This window comes from Chelonia mydas, chromosome 4 (genome assembly GCF_015237465.2).
Source record: "Chelonia mydas isolate rCheMyd1 chromosome 4, rCheMyd1.pri.v2, whole genome shotgun sequence".
In the NCBI taxonomy this organism is placed as follows: domain Eukaryota; kingdom Metazoa; phylum Chordata; order Testudines; family Cheloniidae; genus Chelonia; species Chelonia mydas.
Window position 1 is genome coordinate 140,903,740 of NC_057852.1, and position 19,728 is coordinate 140,923,467.

General features: G+C 52.6%; 1 protein-coding gene across 1 annotated transcript in view; it reads right to left on the bottom strand.

Moving 5' to 3' along the window:
* LOC102931771 (retinol dehydrogenase 12) overlaps positions 1-19,728 on the bottom strand; it is a 60,181-nt gene that overhangs the window by 6,305 nt on the left and 34,148 nt on the right. The window contains exons 3-4 of the mRNA XM_037898498.2: positions 16,834-16,923; positions 16,318-16,506 (exon numbers count right to left, since the gene is read on the bottom strand). Coding sequence (XP_037754426.1) covers positions 16,318-16,506; positions 16,834-16,923 — 279 coding nt within the window. The remainder of the gene's footprint in view (positions 1-16,317; positions 16,507-16,833; positions 16,924-19,728) is intronic.

Below are 19,728 nucleotides of genomic sequence, written 5' to 3' on the forward strand. Positions count from 1 at the left end.
CCGGGGTGTGGAGTTCTGTGGCACCAAGACCACTTAAAGAGAGAGAGAACACGAGTCTCTCAACAGCCAGTTGGCTTTTAGCTCCTGCAGTAGAGGTTCCTGCACTAAGCTCCAGCGGCCCCAGGTTCAATCCCGCCCGCCGGCAACTGGGGTCTGCCGGTGTTACACAGGCACAAAGGGTTTGTCAGTAACTGATGGTCAGGCCAGCTCAGATACCGAGACCGGTTAAAGCAGGGGGCACCTTGCAGGTGGTGACTACTGTGGTATCATGGGGGAGGGGAGACGAGCTCATAGACCCATAGAGTTAGAAGGGACTGCAGGGGTCATCTAGTCCAACTCCCTGCCAAGATGTGCTGTGTCTGACCCATCCCAGACAGACGGCTCCAGCCTCCTTTTGAAACCCTCCCGTGCAGGAGATTCCACGACCTCCCCAGCCGTCTGTTCCATTGTCCTCCTGTTCTTACAGTGAGGAAGTTTGTCCTGAGATTTAATCTAAATCTGCTGGGCTGGAGTCTTTCAAGTATCTGAAGTTCACTGTCATGTCCCCTGTTAATCTCCTCTTTTCCAAACGAACATACCCGTTTCTTCAGCCTTTGCTCATAGGGCTTGTGTTGCAGTCATCCCTTTGATCATCTTTGTTGCTCGCCCCTTTCCAGTTTCTCTACAACCTTTCTAGACATTGGTGACCAGAACTTCAGCTGAGGCCTACCCAGCGCCAAGTAGAGCGGTGCTATCACCTCCTGCGACTTGCATACGAGGCCTTTGTTAATGCAACCTAAGCATTTGCTTTTTCTGCAACAGCATCGCATTGCTGTGGAGGTTGTGACCCACCCCGACTCCCAGATCCTTCTCAGCAGTGCTGCTGCCAAGCCAGTTCTGCCTCATTCTGTATTTGTGCATTTGTTTTTTCTTCCCTAGGTGTAGCACCTCACATTTGTCTTTGCTGAATTTCATGTTGTTGTCTATAGCCCAGTTCTCCAATTTATCAAGATCCCTCTGGATTTTAGCTCTAGCCTCCAAAGCGTCTTCAACCTCCCCAGCTTTGTGTCATCTGCAAACTGGATCAGTGTGCTCTCTATACCTACAGCCACATCATTAATAAAGATGTTAAATAACGTCGGACCCAGAACAGATCCCTGTGGAACCCCACTTGAGACCTTCCTCTAATCTGACATCATTCCATTAATAGTTACTCTTTGTTTGTGGTTGTTTAGCCAATTATGTATCCACCTAATGGTAGTTCTGCTGAGCCCACATTTCTCCAGCTTACTTATTAGAATGTCATGTGGAACTGTGCCAGAAGACTTAATATCCAGGTATATTATGTCCACCACTTTTTCCGTATCCACCAAATCAGTTACCCTGTCAGAGAAGGAAATCAATCTGGTTTGGCATGATTTGTTCTTGGTAAATCCATGGTGGCTGCTGGTGATCACCCCTTCATCCTCCAGGTATTTGCAAATGGAATGTTTTATACATGGCTGTCGTAGCTTCCCAGGTATGGAGGATAGGCTGACTGGTCAATAGTTCCCTGACTCCTCCGTTTTCCCCTTTTTAAAGATGGGCACCACCTCAGCCCTTCTCCAGTCTTCCAGAACCTCTCCTGTCATCCATGAGTTTGTAAATATTATTGACAGTGGTGCCAAGATTTCTTCTGCCAATTCCTTCAGTGCCCGGCCGTGAACGGCTCCAGCCCTGCTGACTTGAATTCATTCAAATTAGTTAGAAGATCTCTGTCGTGTTCTTTACTTCTCCGGATCTGCATCCCTTCCCCTTTATTGCCTATGGTAACTTGACTAGCTGTCTGGTCAGATGACATTTTTGTGAGCAGACTGAAGCAAGGTAGGCATTGAGCAGCTCTGCCTCCCTATCATCTTCTGTTACCAGCTCACCTTCTCCACTGAACAGCGCACCCACTCCGTTCTTGTGCTTTCTTTTTTGTGTGACGTATTTGTACAACCCCTTCTTGTCTCTAACATTCCTTGCCAGTTGTAATACCTTCCTTGCCTTGGCTTTCCTGATTTTGTCCCTATACGCTCACGCTGTCTCATGTATCCTTCTGCGACGTTATGAGTGTAAAATTTTTAATATCTCATTGATAGGTGACACAGGGCCAGAAAGAGTTAATTAACTCACAGACTGACATGACCCATGGCTGAACTTTAAAGACAGGTTAGGAAGAGATGTAAATTAATAGAGCTTTGAAATGCAGTCGGCATGGTTAGAGATAGAAGGGTAGATGTTTCCTCAGGTCTTGTGATGTAAGCAAACAAGTCTTCTCTAGTGTTAAAGCTTTGATTCAAAGATCAAAAAAGGGGTATTAATATTTAGGAAGATACTTGAGTGAAATAAGAAAAGGAGTACTTGTGGCACCTTAGAGACTAACCAATTTATTTGAGCATAAGCTTTCATGAGCTACAGCTCACTTCATCGGATGCATACTGTGGAAAGTGTAGAAGATCTTTTTATACACACAAAGCATGAAAAAATACCTCCCCCCACCCAACTCTCCTGCTGGTAATAGCTTATCTAAAGTGACCACTCGTCTTACAATGTGTATGATAATCAAGTTGGGCCATTTCCAGCAGAAATCCAGGTTTTCTCTCCCCCTTCCCCCCCCCCCCACAAACCCACTCTCCTGTTGGTAATAGCTTACCTAAAGTGACCACTCGCCTTACAATGTGTATGATAATCAAGGTGGGCCATTTCCAGCACAAATCCAGTGTTTAACAAGGACGTCTGGGGGGGGGGGGGTAGGAAAAAACAAGGGGAAATAGCTTACCTTGCATAATGACTTAGCCACTCCCAGTCTTATTCAAGCCTAAGTTAATTGTATCCAATTTGCAAATGAATTCCAATTCAGCAGTCTCTCGCTGGAGTCTGGATTTGAAGTTTTTTTGTTGTAATATCGCAACTTTCATGTCTGTAATCGCGTGACCAGAGAGATTGAAGTGTTCTCCGACTGGTTTATGAATGTTATAATTCTTGACATCTGATTTGTGTCCATTTATTCTTTTACGTAGAGACTGTCCAGTTTGACCAATGTACATGGCAGAGGGGCATTGCTGGCACATGATGGCATAGATCACATTGGTGGATGTGCAGGTGAACAAGCCTCTGATAGTGTGGCTGATGTTATTAGGCCCTGTGATTGTGTCCCCTGAATAGATATGTGGGCACAGCTGGCAACGGGCTTTGTTGCAAGGATAGGTTCCTGGGTTAGTGGTTCTGTTGTGTGGTATGTGGTTGCTGGTGAGTATTTGCTTCAGGTTGGGGGGCTGTCTGTAGGCAAGGACTGGCCTGTCTCCCAAGATCTGTGAGAGTGATGGGTCGTCCTTCAGGATAGGTTGTAGATCCTTAATAATGCATTGGAGGGGTTTTAGTTGGGGGCTGAAGGTGACGGCTAGTGGCGTTCTGTTATTTTCTTTGTTGGGCCTGTCTTGTAGTAGGTGACTTCTGGGAACTCTTCTGGCTCTATCAATCTGTTTCTTCACTTCCGCAGGTGGGTATTGTAGTTGTAAGAATGCTTGATAGAGATCTTGTAGGTGTCTGTCTCTGTCTGAGGGGTTGGAGCAAATGCGGTTGTATCGCAGAGCTTGGCTGTAGACAATGGATCGTGTGGTGTGGTCAGGGTGAAAGCTGGAGGCATGTAGGTAGGAATAGCGGTCAGTAGGTTTCCGGCATAGGGTGGTGTTTATGTGACCATCGTTTATTAGCACTGTAGTGTCCAGGAAGTGGATCTCTTGTGTGGACTGGACCAGGCTGAGGTTGATGGTGGGATGGAAATTGTTGAAATCATGAGTGAAATGGTGTCACGGAGTCCCTGGGCGATGCTCTGGAACTGCTCCCCATGAAGCCAGTCAGGACTCTGGGGCAGTCGCCTTTCTGTGAGCAGCCTGTCTTCAGAACACACAGCTCACACAGCTTCCACCTTCCTGGGTCTGACCTCGGAGCATTCAGCATCCTCTGCCCCTCCGTGCGCTTCCCCCAGCGAGTCCGCTCAGGCAGGGCTCCTGGGGAAGCCAGAGGGTCCTGCACCCCAACTTCGCAGTCAGACTTGACTCTCAGCCAGCCAGTAAAACAGAGGTTTATTAGATGACAGGAACATGGTCTAAAACAGAGCTTGCAGGTGCAGAGAACAGGACCCCTCAGCTGGGTCCATTTTGGGGAGGGGGGGCAGTGAGCCAGACAACCACGTCTGCCCTTCACTCCCTGTCCCAGCCAGCCCCAAACTGAAAGTCCCTCCAGCCCCTCCTCCTCTGGGCTTTATTCCTTTCCCGGGCCAGGAGGTCACCTGATTCCTTTGTTCTCCAACCCTTTAGCTCTCACCTTGCAGGGCGGAAGAGCTCAGGCCATCAGTTGCCAGGAAACAGGGTGTCGGCCATTCTCTGTGTCCAGACTCCTGCACACACCTGCCCTCTAGGGCTCTGCAATCATCATACACCCTTACCCCACCCCCTAGATACTTAAGAACTTCATAGGGGAACTGCGTCACCCCCACACTATTCAGAGGAAACATTAAGAACAGTCCCACTTCGTCACATCTCTCCCCCCTTCGAGATCGAACTGAGCGCGGTCACTTTAGCCAGTGACCTGGGGAAGTTCGAAGCCACCAACGTTCCCATGGATGCCCCAGCATCTCTCCCATTCCTTGGTAGGAGTTACACCAGGCCCTTCCAGTTTCACGCCCTCCCTTAGGTCGGGGGTGGTCGATAGCACTCACAGGCCGCATGTGGGAAGGTTTATGCGGCCCGTGCCCTTTGGCCACCCCAAAACCCCAGGGGGTCAAACTGGGATTGGGTCTTCTCCCCATCAAGCTGGCCAAACACAGCCACTTGGTTATAGGACGGTTTAACTTTCTTAACAGCTTTCACTTCATCTGAGACCTTCTCAAGGCTCTCCACACTGGATCTTTCAACAGGACAGTCAGTGGATCCATTCACAACAGAAAATTTCTGGCTGTTAGGAACTGAAACTGTCTTGATTAAATCACTTTCACACCCTTCAGTGGCAGTAAACTGCTTGCAAAGACTCCATGAGGATTCCTTTCCCTAGGGCTTTTCTATGCAACAATTCACCCCTCACAGAAATTCTGCCCTTACCCTCTTTACCTAGGGCTTGCTCTAGAGGAACACTTTCCTGAGCAACAACAGACCCTTTCTGGGTCTCCCTTACATCCAGAATTACCTCTGGTCCATCCGGCGGATTCCTACACAATCCCCTTTCAGGCAAACTGACAGACTTCCTAGAGAAAAGGTCAGAAGCATTCTCCTTCCCTTTGCCACACACAAGTTCAGGAATCTTTTCCTTCTTGCTACAGGTTTCCACACCCTCAGTAGGTAACACAATCACACACCTTCATGCTCTCCTTGTGCCCTGGCTAGGATCTCACCCTGACTAGACAGAGTTGCGACACCCTTTCCCAACAAAACACTAGCAACAGGCAAAATACAAGCACCAGAATTGTCTGGGCTCTGGGATTTTACATAGACACTAACTGGATGCGACCTAGTTACAGGGCCATTCTCCCGAGCAGACACAAACTTAGGACCCTTCCCTTCCTGGGCTTTAGCTGAATCCAGAACCAACTCTGAGACAACTGCGCTATCCTCAACCATCACAGGCTGAAAGGCCCCTTCTGTCTGCTCCACAGACAAAGAAGAGCCGGACACACGTTCTCCCTTCCCAGACACACAGCTTGGGATCTCATTCCCCTTGTCCCAGCACACAAGGCTGGTCACAGACAACTGCTTGGAGATCAGGGTAGCTCCCTCCATAGGCAAGTCAATCCCCTGACAGACACAGGCACATTTCCTTCCCTGTCCCAATTCTCCACCCAGCTAACAGGTAAGGTCCAGGGACACTCATCTTCCACTCTCCTCGCCTTCCCACCCTGCTGACTAGACACAGCCATCGGCTCACAAGGCTGCCTAGGCTCATCCAGACTTTCCTTACCAACACCTTGCCACTCCCCACAGATCCCCTGCCCTGCCTGTGTCTCCCCCCACTCAGCTGGGGTCTTATCTTCCCCCTTGCTCAGCACTGCCCTTGCTGTCCCAGTGAGGGTAGGCAGCGAGCTCGCTGCTTTCCTCACAGCATCAGAGCCAGCGTGAGCCCCTTCTCCAGTGTGCAAGGGCGCAGGGAGCATCTCTCTGTCCCACCCAGCCCCAGGGGTCTGGTTACAGGCAGGCAGGTAGCCTGAGCCTAGCCGCTCCTCCCTGCTGCCAGCCAGGTCATCTGCATTTTCACTGACCATTTCCCTCTCCACCGATTGGTTCCCTGGATTCAAATTCAAACCCTTGGCAGTTACAGGAGCAGGGTCTGGATCCTGTCCCAAAGAGACACAGTCACCCCACAACAGGGTCTCGCAGCCGATATCCCGGAGAACCCCAACAACCAGCCAGCCTGACCCCTCCTGGGTCTGCACAGGGATCTGGGCAGTAGGCAGGGCGAGGGGCTTCATCCCTGGGACCCTTACCCAGCTCACACAGCCCCTCAGCATCTGAGGCTGCACCACCCAGGGCCTGACAACAGTTCTCTCTGTCCCAGGGTCTCGCCACCCCAGGAATGTCTCCCCATTGACCATCACCTTCCGCTCCCCCTGGGGGTCCGAGGGGCCCGACCCCAGGAAACTCCACACAGACATATAGGTTGGGGTCAGGAGTGGGAGCCCGTCCACCTCCCCATCCATCTGGCTGACGGAGTCTACGGCCTTGGGACCCAGCGAGGGAGCTAGACACCGGGGCTTTTCCGCAGGGTCCCCCTGGTTCAGATCTCCAGCCTGCTCAAAGGCAGTGAGGTGGGCATCCACATCCCTCCACTCCTTAACCAGGGGCAGCAATTTAGTCTCGAGGTTCCCTGCGGAACTGGCCCCCCGGGGTCTATCCCCACTCACCCCTGGGAGGTCCCCTAGGCCTCTCCGCTCCCCCACCGCCAGTTCATGCTGCTGCTGCTTCTGCAGCTCTTTCTCGGGCTCTCGCTGTCTCTCACAGTCCTCTTGCTCTCTCGGACTCAGCTCCAACCCATGCATCTCCGATCCCCGGATGGGGAACCCGATCGTGAAGACCCTCGTCTGGTCGGGGACAGGAGTCTTGGCGATGCCTGGCTACCACTCCAGCTGCTCCCAGATCCTGCGATAGCCCCATTTGGGTCAGGAATCTGTTCCTAGAGTGGTCCTCCTCCTGCAGCTGCACGATTAACTGTGCCTTCGTGAACTTTCCAATGCTCAACCCTCGCTTTCTGCACAGGGTTACAATGTCCTTCTTAAGGAAACAGTGACAGGCCGTCACTCCGCTCTTCCCACGTTGTTGTGGACTCACAAGCCTGTGTGCTCTCAGCTCCCCACGGTTTCCAGGAAGAACCCCAAGTATGCCAGCTTTTTCGAGGTCACCACCTCTTTGCCAGGGTCGAGCCGCAGACTCCTCCGCCCCTTGGACTGCTCGCTGCAATCCCCAGGGGAACCCTGTTACTGCAAAAGTCCTTCTCTCTCCCAGGGCCAAGCCGCAGGCTCCTCCACCCCTGAGCCTGCTCACTGCAGTCCCCAGGGGGACCCCATTACTGCACAGTCCTTCTCGCTGGTCACACACTCCCAGGGGTTTACCGCCCCCTGAAACCGCTCCTCTCTGAGCCTTCAGCACGCCTGGTCCTCGTCAATCCCCCTTCGTTTTACTGCTCCCCAGTCACTTACTGCAGGAAGCGCCATCCACGGGGTGCAGTACATCCCACCGCTGCCACCAGTTGTCACGGAGTCCCCGGGCGATGCTCTGGAACTGCTCCCCATGAAGCCAGTCAGGACTCTGGGGCAGTCGCCTTTCTGTGAGCAGCCTGTCTTCAGGACACACAGCTCACACAGCTTCCACCTTCCTGGGTCTGACCTCGGAGCATTCAGCATCCTCTGCCCCTCCGTGCGCTTCCCCCAGCGAGTCCGCTCAGGCAGGGCTCCTGGGGAAGCCAGAGGGTCCTGCACCCCAACTTCGCAGTCAGACTTGACTCTCAGCCAGCCAGTAAAACAGAGGTTTATTAGATGACAGGAACATGGTCTAAAACAGAGCTTGCAGGTGCAGAGAACAGGACCCCTCAGCTGGGTCCATTTTGGGGGGGGGGGGCAGTGAGCCAGACAACCACGTCTGCCCTTCACTCCATGTCCCAGCCAGCCCCAAACTGAAAGTCCCTCCAGCCCCTCCTCCTCTGGGCTTTGTTCCTTTCCCGGGCCAGGAGGTCACCTGATTCCTTTGTTCTCCAACCCTTTAGCTCTCACCTTGCAGGGCGGAAGAGCTCAGGCCATCAGTTGCCAGGAAACAGGGTGTCGGCCATTCTCTGTGTCCAGACTCCTGCACACACCTGCCCTCTAGGGCTCTGCAATCATCATACACCCTTACCCCACCCCCTAGATACTTAAGAACTTCATAGGGGAACTGCGTCACCCCCACACTATTCAGAGGAAACATTAAGAACAGTCCCACTTCGTCACAAATGGTATCATTGTCTATATGTCTCTTTGAAGGTTGTGGTAACCAGTATCTGAACTGTTTAATGGATAAATTATCCTGTGATGTTTGGGAGAAGGAAAGTTAAGCCTATTGTTTTCTCAGGCCAAAAGGCTGCAGGAAATGTATAAAGACCCTGGGACACGCTCCTTCTTCATCTCAGATCTGCTTTGGGTTTCAAGAGGGGGAAACCTTAAGCCATAAGGATTGAGATCCCCAGTCACTGGCTGGAGTCACCCTGAATATGGACATTGGACTAAAACCTATGGACTATTTCTAAAAGGACTTTTTGGCAGCTACAAGCTCACCTCTGCTATGTATCTGGACCTCAAGAAACTGAACTCAAATCTGTCTGTATATTGATCTTTTAACCAACACTCACTCTCTTTTCTTTTTTAATAAATTTTAGTTTAGTTAACAAGAATTGACTATAAGCATGTATTTGAAATAAGATCTAAGTTTTATATTGACCTGGATGTGTGGCTGGTCCTTTGGGATCAGAAGAACCTTTTCTTTTATATGACGAGATAAGATTTTCAGTAATCATCGTCACATCTGACATGTGTGTCTGGATGGAAGCCTGAGGCTGGATACTTTAAGGGAACTGTGTTGTTTGGACTTCTGAGTAACCAGGGAGGCACTAAAGAAGTCGTTTTGTGCTGGCTTAGTAAATCTAAGTATTGGAATATCCACCAGCGTTTGGGGTTTGTCTGCCCTGTTCCATTTGCAGTTCACCCTAATTGAGTGACCTCAGCTGGCTCCCACAGTCAGCATCATCACAACTTCCTTGGTGACATGCCCCTTCTTCCATTTCCTGGATGGATCCCTTTTCGTTTTTAAAAACTCCCTGGTAGCCAGATCATAGAATCATAGAATCATAGAATATCAGGGTTGGAAGGGACCCCAGAAGGTCATCTAGTCCAACCCCCTGCTCAAAGCAGGACCAAGTCCCAGTTAAATCATCCCAGCCAGGGCTTTGTCAAGCCTGACCTTAAAAACCTGTAAGGAAGGAGATTCTACCACCTCCCTAGGTAACGCATTCCAGTGTTTCACCACCCTCTTAGTGAAAAAGTTTTTCCTAATATCCAATCTAAACCTCCCCCATTGCAACTTGAGACCATTACTCCTCGTTCTGTCATCTGCTACCATTGAGAACAGTCTAGAGCCATCCTCTTTGGAACCCCCTTTCAGGTAGTTGAAAGCAGCTATCAAATCCCCCCTCATTCTTCTCTTCTGCAGACTAAACAATCCCAGCTCCCTCAGCCTCTCCTCATAAGTCATGTGCTCTAGACCCCTAATCATTTTTGTTGCCCTTCGCTGGACTCTTTCCAATTTATCCACATCCTTCTTGTAGTGTGGGGCCCAAAACTGGACACAGTACTCCAGATGAGGCCTCACCAGTGTCGAATAGAGGGGAACGATCACGTCCCTCGATCTGCTCGCTATGCCCCTACTTATACATCCCAAAATGCCATTGGCCTTCTTGGCAACAAGGGCACACTGCTGACTCATATCCAGCTTCTCGTCCACTGTCACCCCTAGGTCCTTTTCCGCAGAACTGCTGCCTAGCCATTCGGTCCCTAGTCTGTAGCGGTGCATTGGGTTCTTCCGTCCTAAGTGCAGGACCCTGCACTTATCCTTATTGAACCTCATCAGATTTCTTTTGGCCCAATCCTCCAATTTGTCTAGGTCCTTCTGTATCCTATCCCTCCCCTCCAGCGTATCTACCACTCCTCCCAGTTTAGTATCATCCGCAAATTTGCTGAGAGTGCAATCCACCACATCCTCCAGATCATTTATGAAGATATTGAACAAAACCGGCCCCAGGACCGACCCCTGGGGCACTCCACTTGACACCGGCTGCCAACTAGACATGGAGCCATTGATCACTACCCGTTGAGCCCGACAATCTAGCCAGCTTTCTACCCACCTTATAGTGCATTCATCCAGCCCATACTTCCTTAACTTGCTGACAAGAATGCTGTGGGAGACCGTGTCAAAAGCTTTGCTAAAGTCAAGAAACAATACATCCACTGCTTTCCCTTCATCCACAGAACCAGTAATCTCATCATAAAAGGCGATTAGATTAGTCAGGCATGACCTTCCCTTGGTGAATCCATGCTGACTGTTCCTGATCACTTTCCTCTCCTCTAAGTGCTTCAGGATTGATTCTTTGAGGACCTGCTCCATGATTTTTCCAGGGACTGAGGTGAGGCTGACTGGCCTGTAGTTCCCAGGATCCTCCTTCTTCCCTTTTTTAAAGATGGGCACTACATTAGCCTTTTTCCAGTCATCCGGGACTTCCCCCGTTCGCCACGAGTTTTCAAAGATAATGGCCAAGGGCTCTGCAATCACAGCCGCCAATTCCTTCAGCACTCTCGGATGCAATTCGTCCGGCCCCATGGACGAATCCTGCAGGTCAAGACCAAGGACCAGAGACCTAGTGGGAGCCACTGGAGATCACACGCCCACTTGCTCCCGGGGAGAAGCAGTGTGTCATACATTCTGCACCAGCTGCAGGCTCTGAGTGGCCTTCGGGTGCAGTTAGCGTGACCAGATGTCCCCATTTTATAGGGACAGTCCCGGTTTTTGGGTCTTTTTCGTATATAGGCTCCTGTTACCCTCCCACCCCCTGTCCTGATTTTTCATATTTGCTGTCTGGTCACCCTAGGTGCACCCTATGTGGAACCAATGGCACTGACCAACTTTCAGGGGACGTAGGCCTGGAGAGCTACTATGGGGTCTGCCACTGAGGGGCCAGCTCGCAGTGGGGCAGGAAGGGCCTCAAACAGCAGGGTGAGAGAGCGGGGGTTCGTGACAGCCTTGGAGTGACAAAGGCCCCTGAGAATGGATAGTCAGACAGACTTTCTGCCATCTAACATGAGATCACGTGAACAGCGTGGGCGCCCAGAGGTAATCACCGCTCCCCCCGGGGCAAGGAGCCAGGCCTTGAGGCTGCACTGTGCGTCACGCAGGCCCAAGCCAGAGGGATAGGTTTGCAGATGAAAGCAAGGCTGATATAGAATCATAGAATCATAGAATCATAGAATATCAGGGTTGGAAGGGACCCCAGAAGGTCATCTAGTCCAACCCCCTGCTCAAAGCAGGACCAAGTCCCAGTTAAATCATCCCAGCCAGGGCTTTGTCAAGCCTGACCTTAAAAACCTCTAAGGAAGGAGATTCTACCACCTCCCTAGGTAACGCATTCCAGTGTTTCACCACCCTCTTAGTGAAAAAGTTTTTCCTAATATCCAATCTAAACCTCCCCCATTGCAACTTGAGACCATTACTCCTCGTTCTGTCATCTGCTACCACTGAGAACAGTCTAGAGCCATCCTCTTTGGAACCCCCTTTCAGGTAGTTGAAAGCAGCTATCAAATCCCCCCTCGTTCTTCTCTTCTGCAGACTAAACAATCCCAGTTCCCTCAGCCTCTCCTCATAAGTCATGTGCTCTAGACCCCTAATCATTTTTGTTGCCCTTCGCTGGACTCTTTCCAATTTATCCACATCCTTCTTGTAGTGTGGGGCCCAAAACTGGACACAGTACTCCAGATGAGGCCTCACCAGTGTCGAATAGAGGGGAACGATCACGTCCCTCGATCTGCTCGCTATGCCCCTACTTATACATCCCAAAATGCCATTGGCCTTCTTGGCAACAAGGGCACACTGCTGACTCATATCCAGCTTCTCGTCCACTGTCACCCCTAGGTCCTTTTCCGCAGAACTGCTGCCTAGCCATTCGGTCCCTAGTCTGTAGCGGTGCATTGGATTCTTCCATCCTAAGTGCAGGACCCTGCACTTATCCTTATTGAACCTCATCAGATTTCTTTTGGCCCAATCCTCCAATTTGTCTAGGTCCTTCTGTATCCTATCCCTCCCCTCCAGCGTATCTACCACTCCTCCCAGTTTAGTATCATCCGCAAATTTGCTCAGAGTGCAATCCACACCATCCTCCAGATCATTTATGAAGATATTGAACAAAACGGGCCCCAGGACCGACCCCTGGGGCACGCCACTTGACACCGGCTGCCAACTAGACATGGAGCCATTGATCACTACCCGTTGTGCCCGACAATCTAGCCAGCTTTCTACCCACCTTATAGTGCATTCATCCAGCCCATACGTCCTTAACTTGCTGACAAGAATGCTGTGGGAGACCGTGTCAAAAGCTTTGCTAAAGTCAAGAAACAATACATCCACTGCTTTCCCTTCATCCACAGAACCAGTAATCTCATCATAAAAGGCGATTAGATTAGTCAGGCATGACCTTCCCTTGGTGAATCCATGCTGACTGTTCCTGATCACTTTCCTCTCCTCTAAGTGCTTCAGGATTGATTCTTTGAGGACCTGCTCCATGATTTTTCCAGGGACTGAGGTGAGGCTGACTGGCCTGTAGTTCCCAGGATCCTCCTTCTTCCCTTTTTTTAAAGATGGGCACTACATTAGCCTTTTTCCAGTCATCCGGGACTTCCCCCGTTCGCCACGAGTTTTCAAAGATAATGGCCAAGGGCTCTGCAATCACAGCCGCCAATTCCTTCAGCACTCGCGGATGCAATTCGTCCGGCCCCATGGACTTGTGCACGTCCAGCTTTTCTAAATAGTCCCTAACCACCTCTATCTCTACAGAGGGCTGGCCATCTCTTCCCCATTTTGTGATGCTCAGCACAGCAGTCTGGGAGCTGACCTTGTTAGTGAAAACAGAGGCAAAAAAAGCATTGAGTACATTAGCTTTTTCCACATCCTCTGTCACTAGGTTGCCTCCCTCATTCAGTAAGGGGCCCACACTTTCCTTGGCTTTCTTCTTGTTGCCAACATACCTGAAGAAACCCTTCTTGTTACTCTTGACATCTCTTGCTAGCTGCAGCTCCAGGTGCGATTTGGCCCTCCTGATATCTTTCCTACATGCCCGAGCAATATTTTTATACTCTTCCCTGGTCATATGTCCAACCTTCCACTCCTTGTAAGCTTCTTTTTTATGTTTAAGATCCGCTAGGATTTCACCATTAAGCCATATAAGGACATGATGAAATGAACGAGATGCAAAGATCATGCTCAGCTTGTTCTCAGGGACAGCTGTCTCCCGGGAAGGAGTCACCACACCGAATGACTCAATGGAAAGGCCCAAGGCAACAGGATTTCAGTGCAGCCAAAGCAGATCCCAGCTGGAGACAGCAGCTGGGTGAGGAATGCTAGGGCTCACAGCGCCGAAGAGCTGGGAACACATGGGGCATTTCTCACCTGCTCCGGGCATGCCCGTGAAGCTGTAAGAGGAGATGGACCCAGTTCCCCTCTCACTTACACTGGTGTGGATCAGTGGAGCTGCCCCAGGTCAAAACCACCACATGAGGGGAGAATCAGGCACTGTGAGATGCGGAGAAAATCACAGCACTGAAAGAGGCCTGGGAGGGCAGAGATGCCAGTCAGGGCATAATGCCTGGGGATCAGAAACTGCAAATCCTTAGAGCCATTGTGGCCATGCCGGCTGCCAGCACCAGTAACATGGGAAGAGCTGAAGGAGCACGGGGCTTGGCCATGGCAAGTTCCCCCAGAGTCTGTAGGAGAGAGAGTCCAACCGAGTGCCCTTTTCTAGACCCAGCAAATGGACAGAAGAGGGGGGGAAAGTTAGCCCAGGATAATGAGCTCCAGACAGGTGACTTGCCAAAGTCTGCACTCCATCCAACTCGGTCTCCTGTTGCTGACAGTGGCCAGCACCAGCTGCTCCAAAGCAAGGAGCAAGAACCCAGGCAGGAGGCAGTGATAGGATAATCTGCCCCGGGAGGAAATTCCTGACCGCTGATCGTTAGAGATTCGTGTGTGCCCTGACGCAGAAAAGTTCCCATCCTTTATTTCTGTAACTCTGATTGTTCTCATTACCCAGGTGACCCTTCACTGTCCCCTGCTAAACTCTTGGTCTCAACCACGTATGGTGGCAGTGGGTTCCACAGGCTAATTACACACAGTGTAACAGTATTGCCTTTGATCAGTTTTAAATGTTCTGCCTGTCAGTTTCATTGACTTTTGCCTTGTTCTTGTGTTGTGAGAGGGTCAATACAAGTGCCCCATTTGCTCGACCCCATTCGTTATCCTGCCCCCCAGTATTCGTCTTCCCTCAGAACAAAACACCCCCTCGTTTGCCAGGAGAGCTGCAGGAGGGCTGAGATCATGCAGGGGCTGTTCTAATTTCTGTCCATCTCAGGTGCTGTCACTGTCGTATCTGAAGCCTCACAACCTGAATCTTCAGTGCCTTGACCCTCACAGGCCCCCCATGCACCAGGCCGCGTTACAGCTACTGGTTCGGTTAAACCTTGTTATGGGTCAGGCCTGGGCACCACCTTCCGTGGCAGATCGGTGTCAAGAAATCATTGTAAGGAGGTCGCTGAAACAACAGCAGTAGCCCCCCAAAACACAGGCACGTGGAAATGGTGTGTAGAAGCTAAAAGATGTGGCCCAAGAGGACGGGTGGAAGGGCGGGGCGTGGGGGGTGAGAGAGAGGGAGGGCAGGCTGAAGCAGCAAGAGGAAGCCAAGTCAACAGTAACAGACAGCTAGTAACGTGGCCACGAGCGAGAGCTCAGAGAGGCGGCTCTTTGGGCGCAGTGCTGGCGGTAAGCAGGCTTGGAGCAGCGAGCAGACACTGGCTCCCGCTGTTTGACTTCTACGTTCAGGGGAACAGGGCTTCGTACACCTTTTGTAAAGAAATCCCTGACTCTCACCAATTCATCCTCCGACCTGGAACAACGAACAAGAGCCCCAACTTCTGCTTAGCTTCTCAGGTCACAAAGGGCAACACTGTTATCCCCATGGGTACAGAAAGAAACCAAAACCCAGAGACTGATTTCAGTGGGAGTTAGGCACCAAAATACCTTTGAAAATCTGGCCATTGGGTCTTGATTTCACTGTGGCATCAAGAGAGGATTGGAAATTTACATGGACGATGAAAACAACCCAAGTTACAGAAATAAAAGCTGGTAATTCCTGCTGCCTGGTTGGCCCAGCCTTGCCCCAGACCCTCGCCAGCTACACAGGACAGTGGGGCCACATGGGAATTGCTGTGAAGTCAAACCCCACCCCACTCCCTGGGGTATGCGCCGGGACCCTGGCAACTTCTCACCGAGCCCTAGAAAATGTCCACGGTGCGGTGTCCTCCCTAGCGCAGGAAGCCGCGGAAGGGCTAGCAGAGCTCACGATGGAACGAGCAGCCCCCGGCACAGCCAGCCTGGGAAGCAGACAAGCTCTCACTCCCCGCCCCCCCCCCCCCCCCCCCCGCTTACACATCTTCCTGCAAAGCTCACAGCCGCCCCGGAGTTGCTCACGTGCGAGGAGGCCGTGACGCCTAGCAGCATCTGTTCTTTACCTCGAGGAGTCACACCCTTGACATCGCTGGGGAGTAATTTGGGAATGCTGCAAGCACAGACTCCCTCTCCCCGCCTTCCTCCCGGGTCCCACGGCTGGGGCGAGTCGAGTGAGTGCAGCTGCCCAGTGGAACAAGAGCCGGGACCGAGCACCCACAGCTGCGGTAACTGGGCCAGGGGTGTTTGCAGGACAGGGCAGCTCTTAGATGGCAGGGATGAGGCTCGGGACCCTCCTCAGGGAATTCAGGGCTGGGTGGGACCACCCCCCGGCAGGCCTGTCTGCTGCAACCCACCGGGCCCGGGACAGCGCCTCTGAGTCACAGGGCCAGTGGCCATCACTTCCCTTTCTGCCAAGGTGCTGCGTAAATCCAGGGGGGCGTGAGGTGTGAACACAGCTGTGGGAGGGTTCAGGAGGGGCCACGGGGCCCTGGTCTCTTGGGGGCACTGGCCTCTGCCGGCACCAGGGCGGGATCACACTGACCCGTGCCCTGCAGCCTCCTGGCCAGCTCCTTGGTGAACAGGACATTCATGAGCTTGGTGTTCCTGTAGGTCTCGTGAGAGTTCTTGGTCCTCTCCTCCCCGGTCAGGTGCTTCACGTTGACCATGCCCTGGAAGTGTACGAAGGACGAGACGTTCACGATGCGGGCGGGAGCGGAAGCCTTCATGGTGTCTGTGCAGGGGAGGGGAAAAGTGAACAGGCAAGTCAGCGGGTGGCGCGGGAGGGGGGCTCCCACATGGGAAGGAGGGGCCGGGGAGAAGCCCCAGCTCAGAGAGACCCTTTGGCAGCAGACGGGGGGTCAGCTCCCAGCCCCGGCACAGCCAGAGCAAGACCTGGGTCCATGCCCCAGGGGAATGCCCGGGGCAGCAGGGCAGCCCTCTCCCAGCCCAGACAGTCCCCAGTTCCTGGGGCAGCCCTTCCCCAGCCCCGCAGTGCCCAATGCCGGGGGCAGCCCCTCCCCCAGCCCAGCGAGTGCCCAGTTCCTGGGGCAGCTCTTACCCAGCAGCAAATTGGTAAGAAGAAAAGGGCCCAAGTAGTTGGTGGCGAACGTCTTCTCCAGCCCCTCGGAGGTGATGGAGAACGGCAAACCTGGAAGAGAAGAGGGGACTGGCACAGCGGGCCCTGGCTGGGCAGTCGGGGGTGGGTGGCTCTGTGTGCCATTCGGATTCGTGCTCCCTGCCCGCCACAGCCCCAGGCTGAGCTGAGACACCTGCTTTCCTGCTAAGCTCTGTCTGTTCACCGGTACCGCCCCCCAGGTGTCCGTCCCAGCCCCGGCCGGGCTGCGTCCTGCAGGCACCAGGCTGAGTGCTCCGGTGCAGCGCCTGGCCCAGTGGGCCCCGATCCCTGCTGGGGTAATTCAGTGCTACTGGCAGACAGGGAATAACCTTGGCGGGGGATCTGCCGCGGGCTGGGTAACGAACAAAGCTCTCCCAGCCACCCAGGGAGACCTGGCAGCTTCGGAGAGACGACATGTAGAGGTCACCGTGGCAAGGGCCAGCCGCGCCATGTGCCCGGTTAGCAATGGGCATTGGACTGGTGCTGGGCACCTCACAGCAGGTCCGCGTGCTAATGGAGACTGGCTGTTGGGAAAACTGGGCAACAAAGGTACCCGGCTTGTGAGCTCCGCTGTGAAAAGCAAGTGCACAGTCGTAGGATGTGTCCGTAACCTACGACAACAAACGCAGAGGGGCAAAGGCAGACAGGCTGAATGAGTACAAGAGAAAGGCCTCATGACGGAACTCAAGGACTGTGCGAAGACCGGGCCTGGTCAAGGAGAACAGCACAGAACCAGAAATCAGGGGATCCAAATCGGTGCGTTGGAAACTAGACCTTGCTGCTGGATAGGATAACGAGGGGATGGGCTGGGATGACACCGGCTTGGACTTTGCCAGCAGCAGCAGCTCCAGCCTGTCTCAGCTAAAGTCTTCTCCTTTCCCCAGAAGCACCGTTATCGCCGTCGCTGATACCCTCTAACAGACTGTCAGACCAGGGCGGTCATGAAAACTCTCCCCCGCGCAAGGGAAAGGGAGCAAGGGATGGCGTCACCATGGAAGCCTCACGCAATACTTGCTTGCGGTGTAGCTGTAGCCGCTTCGGCCCCAGGGTATTAGAGAGACTAGGTGGGCACAAGGCGGCTGAGGTGGGTATTGGTCCTATAAAGGCCTCACCCATCTTGTCTCTTTACTTAATACTTGACATTTCAAAGGTTTTCGCTGTTTTCCCTTCTTTTCTGTATCTTTAATAACCGGCTAAACGGATGCTTAATGGGGTGTTTGCCAGGGCGCTAAGCAGGCTGAGGTCTGTGCGTACCAAACCCCAGACCTGGTTTAAACACGGTATAATGTGGCTGGGTTACATTAACACCTGTAGCCCATATAGTTCATCTAAATGAATACATTTCTGGCACCCAGCATGGGGCTAGAGGGTTAAACACCTGGAGGTTGTTTCCTGTGCCTGGAGGTTCTTCGAGATGCGTGGTCCCGGGCCGTATCCCACGCGTGGGGGACGCATGCAGACCTGCATGCACTGTCGCTTTCCTCCTGCTCCAAACTGAGGGCACAAAAGGCCGTGCAGTCTGATGCCTCTCCAGTTCCTTCTCTTACAGCAAACCCAGAGAATCGGCAGGAGGAGGGATGGAGAGTGGGTGTGGGATACAGACGGGACCACACATCTCAAAGAACCTCCAGTTACAGGTAGGTCATCTCCATTTCTTCTTCAAGTGTGCAGGAGATGAGCAAGCAGGGAGCAAAGAGGAGGTGGGTGGGAGGAGGCAGAGGTGTCTGTAGTACGGCTGTGCCCACAGCTAGATCTGCCGTAGAAGGCTGGACCAAAGCATAAGGTCTCATGAAGGTGCGTGGGGCGCTCCAGCTGCCCGCTCTACACATCTCTAGTCGGGGTACGTCTCTCAGGGGTACAGCAGAGGTTGCTTGAATTCTGGTGGAATGGGCCCTCACCCCTTCTGGGGGAGGCATGTGGGCTAGTTGGTGACAAAGAATAAGGCAGCCAAGGATCTATTTCAAAAGCCGCTGCACAGACAGAGCTGGACCCCTTGATCTCTCTGCTATGGAACAAATCGTTGAGGTGTCTTTTGTCCTTTGTAGATAAAAGGTCAGTGCCCTTCAGACGTCCAGAGAACGCAGCCTCCTCTCTTAAACTGAGGCCCACGGCTTAGGAAACAAATACTGGTAAGTGGATGGTTGGACTCGTCTGAAACTACTGTAGGGATGAATGTTGGGTGTGGGCACAGGGAGAACTTTTCTTCACTGAAGGTAACGTCGGACAAATCCACCGTGAGCGCTCCCTGCTCCCTGAATTCTGGCTGATGGTCTTACGACTAGAAAGGCCACTTTCATAGAAAGATGGGCCACGAAGCACATGTCTAGAGGTGACTTCTCCTTTCATACGTTGATACGAGCAGGGTCCATGTTACACCCTTACACTTTTTGTTATTATCCTGGACCTTGTACTGGCAAGTTTGAGCAAAACATCCCCATCCATTATCCTGTTGGTCCCCCCTCACCTTCGGAGAGTCCCCCTCCCATCTCCTAGGAATGTCTTCAGGCCATTGCTCTGGGTGCTACTGCAGGATCCTCCCCAGTCAGGAATGTGCTTACTTGGGGCTACCTCATGCCTGCCCCGCCCAGGCCTACTCTGCTTCACGGTCCCTCCTTCATACAGTTAGCTGTGCCGGGGCTTCAGCAAGGCCTACAGGGGGTTCTGCAGGCAGGGCTGGGCAGACGTGGCTGGTATCTGGGCACAGGGGAGGGGGTTCTGCAGGCAGGGCTGGGCAGACATGGCTGGTATCTGGGCACAGGGGAGGGGGGTTCTGCAGGCAGGGCTGGGCAGACGTGGCTGGTATCTGGGCACAGGGGAGGGGGGTTCTGCAGGCAAGGC